Here is a 10,459-nt window from a genome sequence, read left to right as displayed (position 1 = left end):
AAGTGGGAGATTGTTGGATGTGAAGTCCAACTATCATGTCTGTTCATTTCATATTCTTCTTATTTGTCTCTTCGTCTTCTCTTGAAGAACTAATGTATAAATATAAGGGCAAAGCCCTGTGTATGAAAGCTGCAATGACTGAATAATATATTTGCTCTACTCTCAGCGTAGACGTAGCCATAGTTGTGGTGAAACACGATATATCCTGTCTGTTGTTCTATTTTGTGTATTCTCAATTTATCTCCTAAATTAACACACTTTGGCCGTAAATACATCTCAAACGGGTTTCAACGTGTCTTCGTACGGGCAAAACCCAAACAGAGTGTACGGCCTCCTGCAGTGCAAAGCAAACACGTCGCAATCACAGTGCCGTCAATGCGCTCACAATGTTACCAGATATGTCATCGACAGGGATTGTTTTCAATCTGTTGGTTGCCAGATCTGGTTCGATAGCTGCTACGTTCGCTACTCCAATTACAATTTTGTTTCTCTCTATGAAGAATCTAGCTTTTTTTGGTCTTCTGATGGAATTTCCTTCAAGCTACAGTAAAAACCCTGTCGCGTTTAGGGCAACTCTCGATAAACTTGTGTCGACTCTGTCTGCAGAAGTGTCTGGAAATGGTAGTATTAAAGGATTTGCCGCTGGATCGGCTAATTATTCGACTCCTCCAATGGAAAAGGTGGACGCTTTTGTAGAATGTTCGAGAGATCTGTCTTCCTCCAATTGTAGTGCATGCCTGGCAACAATTGGATCGATACCGAGGACAGCATATTATCAGCAATACCAAATTTACCATCACAGCTGCCTTTTTCGTTACATATCAACTGAATCGGCTTCTGCACCAATTGCGATGGGTAAGTTTTTTACATTAATTTATTGGAAGGAGTTTTTTATTATAATCAATTCATCTCTCGATCTCACAGCCCGCGTTAATGATTTGAGTTCTCAGATTGCCCATTGAGTTTCAGGGTGATGTGATTGTGTATAATATTTCTGATGGTATTTTAGAAAAAAACTATATATTGTATGTGATTTGTGCAGGTAAATCAGCGTCGAGGATGATGGTGATGATGTGGGTACTTATTGGGGGCCTCCTGCAGCTATCCATGTTTGCACCCAACTGTGGATGATTCTCTTTCTCCAGTGGTATGGACCGCGAGTGTTTCCTGAATAGAAAAGGGGAAGTTGCTGCGCTTTTTGTTTTTTTCTTAATACTGTTTTCATGCTAAAAGTGTTATCGCGAACAATCAATTTTTTCTTTTATTAAAGGAGAAGATTCTGCAATGGGTGAGCCTTTTGTCCAGATGAAGAGCTGATTCACTTTTCAGATTAAGTGATCTTGTATTATCTCTTCGATCAAGAGATTACATTTCTTTCTATTTTTTTATATTATATTAAATAAATAAAGGGAATGCCGAAGGGAACAATCAATGGTCGATTCTGTTTTCAAAATCTTGAAATCTATGATGCTTGAGTGTTGACGACTTGGATATCATTGGATTTTTCTGATAGGCAAATATTAGTTTTTTAAAATTGTATTTTGAATTTTTGAAATTTTAAATTAGATAGATTCAAATAAAATATTGTTTCTAATTCATAATCATCAATTTTAAAAGATTAAAAATTAGTTTACTGATTAATATTATTCTATTGGTAAATTTTTAACACGTGTTAGTTTCATAATTAGAATTAATGTTTTATCATAGTTTTCCAAGTTTGTATTAGTGTTTTCAAAACATTTTCAGTATATACATTTGAAACAATCATTTATACATTAGAGATTGTAGCAACAAAAATATCAAAGAAAAACACTTGTAGAAGGTTTTGCAAATGCGTTAGAAAGTTAAGTGGGCTAATTTGTGGATGAAATTCTATGACTAACTAAGTTTGATATTGTTTAAGGAAAAAAGAACATTGATGATGCCCTTTCGATTTTGTTCATGGGCAAGGAGAGGCAAAAGATCCAAAGATATGGCTGTTATAATACAACATATTAGAATGATATTATAACTAGGTTCCTACGTTAAGGGTTTTCAGATCCTTGTTTTATCTTGAATAAAAAATATATGCATGTATTAATTAAAGGTTGTAGATGTGTCAAAATACCTATTAAATATTAAGTTTATCTAGTCGTTATTCTACCTTTTATTTATCTAGAGTATTTGGTTGGTAGTTGTATTGTTTAGCATTTTTATAGGAAGCTACGAGGTATCTTTTGAGGCTTTATGTTATAATGTTTGTAATTAATGAGTATTTAATTAATATTTTTGTTACCTAGGGGAGGATACCAACTTATTGTACATAAATACAAATAACCAAAATCTTTAAGTGAAACAAACCAATCATAGAAAATGAAAAGTTAGAGCCAATTGTGTTAGAAACTATTTTGAATTAGAGCTTTGGGATTGCCTATTAAATTTCTTAAATGAAGAAAGAAAACACTTATGAGTGGACTATTTTTTCTTATTTATTGAAAACATATGTAGTTAAAATCATTATTGTAATTGGTATAATGCTAACTGATTGGAAAGTGACAATTAAAAAAGTTACAAATAGAATAAAAATCATCATCAAGGACAATAAATTAACTAGTAAAAAATTTAGAATCAACCCTTTATGAACCCTTTCTAAAGAAAAAATATTCAAGCAAGATCATCCTAAGAAGTAGAGAATTTGGAAAAGTAATAAGGTGATCATGAACAACATTCTTCCACCAAGTTGTGGATGATTGTCTCCAAGTATTACAATAGAAATCACAGAAAATATCTAGAAGGAAAATTATTATTGCAAAAAAGGGGGATAATTTCTTAGTCTACTTGCCAACTCTAAAATGTTTTTTTAACTTGTAGATTGACAACATTATGCATATATTAATGTTAACCTCAACAATAATGTAGGAAAATGAGTTATGACAAGATCCTTTTGTTATGTAGTCCACTGTAGAAAATATACTTAAAGAATTTTCAGTAAATGAAGAGGGAGATGAAGAAACCTTACACACATTGAAACAAGACCAGTTTAATCTTTCAAAGATTGGAATAAGAAACTAAGGGTTACATAGTGAGGGGATGTGAATCCCACTTACAAGGCCCACTATGAAGCACAACATTTAATCGCCCTCGAAACCAAATGAGACCAAAAATAGCTCTGGTAGAACTATAAAATGTCATTTTCCATTAACTAGAGGAGTCTAAACTTCTTGAAACCAATAGTAAAATCAAGACAATAAGGCCAAATATGATTATTAGTTTTGCATATTAAGTTTTTCTTATAAAAATTCTATTTGTATATTTCTAGTGTGGTGAATGAGCCTTATCTTCTAATTCATTTCTAGTGTGACAAAAGCTATAAGGTTGTTAGTAACAATTTAAATAGATTTTTGAAAGTGGACCCTATGATCAAAGTCTTTGGTCGCATTTCATTTTCTTGCATTCAATTTGAAGTGGATATTTCAAAATATTTGCATAGAGAAGTAATTATATAATTTAATGATAGACTTTGGTGCTAATTATTGGACTATGAGGGTATACTTATTCACTATAGGCATTATTTTTCTACTAGTGAATTGGCTTTTGAGTGCTTCCATAGTCCTTGTAGACAATCTTCCTCAACTTGGTGGAAGAATGATGTTTGTGACCATTAGAATTTTTTTCCAATTATTTTGTGTGCGGATGATGTTGTTTTAGAGAATTCTATACTATCCACTCCTACTTCTCCTTCACTTGGTTCTACTAAGCTAATCATGGATTTGAGGCCATCTCTTGCTCTAATTTCTATTGCTCCTGCCCAATATATTGCTAATAAACAAGCATGTGCTATTTGCAAGAGCTATCTTCTTGCTATGATTGTGTAAATTACTACATCAATATTTGGATCATACTCTATGATCCATCATTGGGATGATAAAATTTAAGGAGTGAATACTCTATGATAAGGTGCTACTTGTCAGTCCAAATATTCTTTTGACTATAAAATGAATGGTATCAAGTCTAATGTCTTTCTAGTAGATGTTATCAAGGACTCCTTTATCACCTCTACTAATGATGTCCTCCTCTTCTCTAATACTATTGTTTTCAATAGCAAGGATGTTTTCCCTAATACTACTAGCCTTGAGTGTCAAGCATCAACAATATTCAAATTTTAATAACAGATCTACATGAACAGAATAGTTGTTTAGGATAAGAAAAAGAGGCTAACCAATAAAGTTTCTCAAGCTACAATGGTGTAAGTAATCTCAAAGCTTTAATTGATAATACGATGCACTTGACTCCACCTCTACTATTTAGATGGTTATTCTATTTTGCTATCTTTATGGTCGAGTTTTTATTATATATATTCAACCTGTAATAAATTAGAACCCTTCACCACTTATTTTAATAATTAAGAACCAATTCAATATTAACTTCAACCACAAAAGTTTCAGATAATAATCATCACCCTCAACTTTCCCATTGTCTATTAGTGAAGGGAGATATCAACAAGCATTACACAAAAATAAAAAATGACTTAATTAATATATAAAGCCTCATTTATCCATAAAAAAAACACGTGGCCAACAAATTAGGATACCACTTGAGTACTGGGATGGGTGACCTGTCGAGAAGTCTTGGTGCTTCACCCCTATGAGCATCACCTAGATCCAATGAGTGCTAAGTGTTCCATTTATTCTCATGAGAGATGTATTCATGTTGAATCAATATTGATGAAACATGGGTCAATGAGTTTGATTCAAAATCACATAGTTAAATCTTGATAGCAATGTGAAAAGGATGTCACTTATCAACATTAAATCAATATCAATTCAAGTTTTAGGAAATTTCCCCTAATTCCATTTTAAAATAATGTTACGGGAGTAAAGGAGTGGCATTCATATTGTGATGTATTTCCTTTGCAATGCACTAGGTCATACACTTTGTTGGGGGCTTTCTTCATAAGAAGACACGTTAAATCCCATTTGAGATGTATTCTAAAGGAGGATATTCATCACTATGAACAAAAAAAAAAGTATGGTCTTCCTTTTTAGTCAGAAGAATAATAGAAGTATGGTTGATATTTTCCACCATAGTTCTAGTCCTAAAGAAATGAAAGACCACCTTAAAAAAAACCTCTTTAACAACCTCCCAATATTCATGAAAGAAGGTCGAGGGGAATCCATTAGTACCAAGATATTTGAACCCTTGAAAGGAGAAGATTGTTATTTTCATTACTTCCCTATTCACCCATTTAAAAATAGCCCTATTGTCCTCCGCAAATACCAATAAAGGGATACAACCTTAGAGGTCATATTGTTCATCAACAATAAAATCCTGAGTTCCTCTCTTAGGAAGTAATTAATAACTTCCATGTTGATTTCTGCCTCTTTAGTAACTATAACCTTGTTAGCTAAGGATATAGATTTTACTCTATTTCAACTTCTATGTTTCAGAGTGATTTAATGGAAGAAGCTAGTATTTTTGTCACCTTTTAGCCATTGAACCCTAGATTTTTGTTTCCAAATTTCTTCTTCTTGTGTTGGTAGAGAAAGCCATTGATCTCTTAAGGAATATTCCTACAAGCTCAAATTCATATCCTCATGATTGGTTTCCAGGTTCTTTTGGGAAACATCTAACTTAATTTTGAGATCTTTGCTTTTCTCAAAAACATTATCAATGGAGACTTTATTCTACTTTTAAACTTTTCCTTTAATCACCCCTAGTTTCTTACTTAGGTTAAGCAATGCAGCAGCAGTAGCCAACATTTTCCACTGAACATCTATCAAATCCAAAAGCTTATGACTTGATGTCCATATATATTTTCAAACTTGACAGGACTAATAACATGTTTTTGAGTCTCTACATTCAAAGAGAATAACACTATCATTCAATCTAGTACAAGGCTTAGCTTCTAAATGGAAGTCATATGAATTGGTCCAATTAGAGGAGAGAGTGAATCTATCAAGCCTAACTTGTATGAGGCCCTTAGCTTGTCTCCTAGTAGTCCAAGTGAAAATTTCCTCTCTTAGCTTTAGATCCATTAGACTAGTATTTAGAAAAGTTCTCTCAGATCTACCATACTATCTGAGAAGTCTTCAATACCACCAAGTTTCTCTGAGGGTTATAGGGCCTTATTAAAGTCTCCCACCACCATCAACTTTATGTTCATACCATTACCCATAGTATTAGCTAATGTCTCATAGATTTGTTTAATTTGGCCTCTATTATTAGGAGCATAGACATTGACCACATTCCATGACCATCCTATAGCTAGATCGTGACAAGCCAAAGAAACCAAATTAATAGAGCAGTGTAAAATAGTACTTGACATCTTACTAGTATTCTAGATTGTAGCTATTCCTCCTGAAGCACCTTGGACATCACTTGAAACCCAAGAGGCTCCATCCCAAAAATCTTCACCATAGTCCATATTCCTAAGAAGGGGGGGCATCCTTTTGATTCTTTGATTGAGCTCAAGAAAAAAGGAATAGGGACTAGGTAACACCATTGAAATGCAAAAGATTTCCTTTGGAGGAAACATTTTGGTGTAACTAATATCACCCTCTTCCAACACGGGTTGGGAAGAGGTCACTATTTCATCTAGAATCTTCTTTTTGGCCAGGGTTAGTAGTGGGCCTTCAAAATTGTTAAGAGAGGGTTCAGCTCCCTGAAGCTTCCCAATAATTGACATAGAGTTAGGGGCATCCTCTCAGGATATCTCTAGATGAAGACTAAGGGGCAATAATTTTTGAGGCAAGCTTCTCATAGCTAGAAGAGGTGACAACCTTCTTGTCATGGGTAAAAGGGTAGGACAAATCCACATTTCCATATCTCTTACATATAACACATAACAATTTTTTTCATAAACTAAGGGTTGGACATAGGATCCAAGTTTTGAGTCAATAATAACATGTTGAATCCTATTTGAAATGTATTCTGAAGTAGGCTATTCATCACTCTTATCAGATTTCTATCAAATCTACTACCTACGGCATAGTTATCTTCGATGTAGTGTACTCCAAATCGATATGAACTCTGGGGAGGTCTCCAAATCTCATTTGATCTCACCTGCAATAGGAATATGCCATAGTTGGTTAATATAAAGAGAATGAGAATTGAAGAAATGCAATGCAAATTGTAAGTCTTCATTTCTTAATTTAGATTCGGCTAAGCTCTCTATGTATCAAGAGAGGTGGTTGGGTTTATAGATGGTCAAGATTGTAAGAAGAAGAATACCGATGTTGCCTCATTATAGAAATATCAAAATAATGTAAGAAAATTGCAAACCTAGAAAATTCAATTAAAATTTTAAAAACCATATTACAAATTGCAATTGCCAACCTTTCAAGGTGGTATGAATGCCACTGGAATATGTCACATGGTGCATGTTTTTATAGAAAAAATAACTTTGACTACTATTCTTCTATGACTTTAATTCCAAACATGCATTGGACTTTCTTATATGCGCTGGCTATCTTCCCTACAAAAACACACAAAAAGTCAAACTTTTTTTTTCCAGATCCTTTGATTTTTTTTCTATTTTGTTGTTGTTTTCAATTACAAATTATGCAAATTATGAAGAAAAAATGCTACTATTTTTATAACAATCTATTATATTAATTATTTTCTGATTTTTCATCAAAGGTACATTTTGCAAGGGGGATAGTTATCTATTTTATAATTTGATTGTGATTCGAAAACAAAATACATACAATCAAACTTACATGAAGAAGGATTATGAATGAGTTTAAAAATAGAGTAAACTATACAATTTAGAGTAGCAATAAAGAAAAAGATATATGTTCTCATTAAAAAATCAAAATATGTGATTCAAAATATTGATCCAAAAATTTATGCATATTCAAGTTAGAACCAACAACTATCAAATTGACATGCTATATATTCATTATCTTGTGAACAATTATTTTTTGTAATTTTTTTTATGTTTTTGATTTAAAAAGGAAGGATAAGGGTCATGAACCTAGGAAACAACATAACCATACACCCTTAACTATTCTAAGCCATTACAACCAAGCATCAAAAAGGGGCACTCAGAGCTCAAACAACCTGAGACCTACTAGAACAAAAATTAATATAAGACCATCAAGTTTGTAGAGTACTAATAGTACCCAATCTAACTATTCTAACACCATTTCTTAAACTATAGTATTAAGTAAATATCACATAAGTTTTCCTACCACAACAGGAGTGGGGATTAACCAAAAATATATAAGTTTTAAAATTGTATGTCAGGATTACAAGTGGGAATGTAACCACTAAGTATAAACTAAAAGGACACATAAGTACTTAGCTAAAAAAAGAAATAAAAAACTAAAGCACAGAAAATAACTTAGCCTTATTAAAATTATCCCAGTCTTTTAGTAGGAACTTAAGGTCCTCCATCCAATTGGTGACATCCTTCAGGCTCTTTACCTCCTCACACTTTTCATCCTTGAGTAGACTAGCCATTTGAGTTTTCTTTTTCCATTAATGGTGCCAAACATTGCGTTACTAATTATTTCTTTTTGGACTCTACAAATAATAGAAACCTCCATCCCAAGCTTGATACCAATCATAGCCCCAACATTTTTCTTATTAAGGATGTCCACATTGTCCTAAAGCTCTAAAATATTAGCATTCATGGCCTTTTCCATAATATCTATCTTGTTCTACATAGTCCCTAAATTATCTTTTTCTTTACATGCTTCTTCCTTTGAGAACTTGAGAAGCTAGACCTCATCTTGGATTCCCAGATCAACCTCAATACAAGCCTCTTTGGATTCATGTTCCTAATCTTTAGTGTCTTCTATATCTTCTACTTCATAGTCCTCATCTTATGCAGAGTTGTTATCCATGTTTTGCAGAGTTTTCTCCACTTTTATGTTATAATTAACATCTTTATTTTGTGTATCCAGGGATTCCTCCTTACTCTCTTTCTTATAGTTCTTTCCTTTTTGTTTCTCAACCTATTAGACCTTCTCTCCCATGAGTTCAACATAGCTTTAGGTATTTTATCTCATTCATCAACATCTAAGTTACCATCTAAGTCCTTCTTATCCACCTCTATAATTTCTCCCACAATTCTTCTCCTTTTGGGGGGTTCCAATAGGACTGGACTTAGTAGACACATTCTTGTGCTTAGTAGGGGTTTCCAACAAAGCAGATTCCTCCATAGTTTGAATTCTACCCTTAGGAACTCTAAGCTTTTTATGAACATGACTCACTTTTTTAGTAACTAGAGGGGCATTCTAGGGCTCTTTTTCAATTTCAATTTCTTTGTAATGGGCACCCTAGAAATTCCCAAAAACTAAACCAACTACTCATAAGAATTTAGTTGAAAATAATTTGCATCCAACTCTTTATTTCTCCATTAAATTTTTTAACCCCTTTATGTCTTTGGAAGTAATTTTTTTTTTTAATTTTATGTCTTTGCATAGATTTGAAACCACATAACATGAACAAGGACTTTACAATAATATGCAAACTGAAGATTTAACTATTGCTTAAATAGAATTATTTTTCAAATTAATAAAATCAAATACATAGAAGATTTTTCAACTCACTAATTATTCCAGCATTATAACATATTTTTCTAGTAATGACTTCCCATCTTGTTGCTATAGTAACATGAATAGTGATGTGCTATAGTGATGTGAATAGTGTCATGCTACAGTAATGTGAATAGTGCTATGCTATAGTAAAATTTTTCTTCAATCAGTCCAAGATCCTCATAAAATCATCCCTTTAGAATGGTAGAAGCATTGGAGAAGAAGCAAGAATGATATGAACAAACACACAATCCACCTATAGCTAGAAATATGCCTAATCTACCTATTAATGAAGCTAATAGCAATGAATTCCAAAGGCCAAACCCTAAGGTAATAATGTTTAGAATGTCACAAGAGAGGATTGACATCCTATAATGCCAAAAATGGATCTACAACTCACACATCAATTTTCTTCTCATATTCAACCTGGCAAATGAAGCCACTAATGCTCCCTTTTATTTTTTCTCCAAGGGTCGATTCAACTGACATGAGTAATGTGGGATAAAAGGTGTGCAATATAAAACATATCAAAATATTCTTATGTCTCCCTTAGGTGTCCCTTTTGATTTTCACACATTCCGATTAAATTTAATATTAAAGTAACAATTTAATAGTTTACAATGTAATTAAATGTTACTTTAATGATACTTCGGGCATAAAATATATTTGCTATCAAACTTCGTATGACTCAAGTGATAGCTTCTCAGAAAGGTCTCACCAAGGAGTATCAAATCTAATCACCAAAACTAGCCTCCCCTATATCCTGCTAACTTATTAAAAATAGTAAGCAAACATGTGATTGGGTAAATCAACTTCATTTTGACCCAAACTAGAGATGATTAGGCCAAAACACTCAAAGATCCTTTAAACCCTTCGTTAGCCCTCAGGACCATGTAAAACTAGGCTAACACACACACACACACACACACAATCGGTCG

The 10,459-nt window shown here is 33.0% G+C and overlaps 1 protein-coding gene across 1 annotated transcript; it reads left to right on the top strand.

Annotated features, from left to right (window-relative positions):
* Positions 1-259: 259 nt before the first annotated feature.
* LOC149553693 (cysteine-rich repeat secretory protein 38-like) lies at positions 260-1,131 on the top strand (the record flags this gene model as incomplete). The annotated part of the gene is made up of 3 exons (XM_089790367.1): positions 260-444; positions 542-855; positions 1,043-1,131. Coding segments are annotated over 3 exons (588 nt in total), but the record flags the coding sequence as incomplete, so codon positions are not given.
* Between the last annotated feature and the right edge of the window lie 9,328 nt (positions 1,132-10,459).

Source organism: Cupressus sempervirens, chromosome 6 (assembly GCF_028749045.1).
Source record: "Cupressus sempervirens isolate cs-2001-9-10 chromosome 6, ASM2874904v1, whole genome shotgun sequence".
NCBI lineage: Eukaryota > Viridiplantae > Streptophyta > Pinopsida > Cupressales > Cupressaceae > Cupressus > Cupressus sempervirens.
Note: the sequence above shows the minus strand (reverse complement) of the source record. Positions and strands in the feature narration are given on the sequence as shown.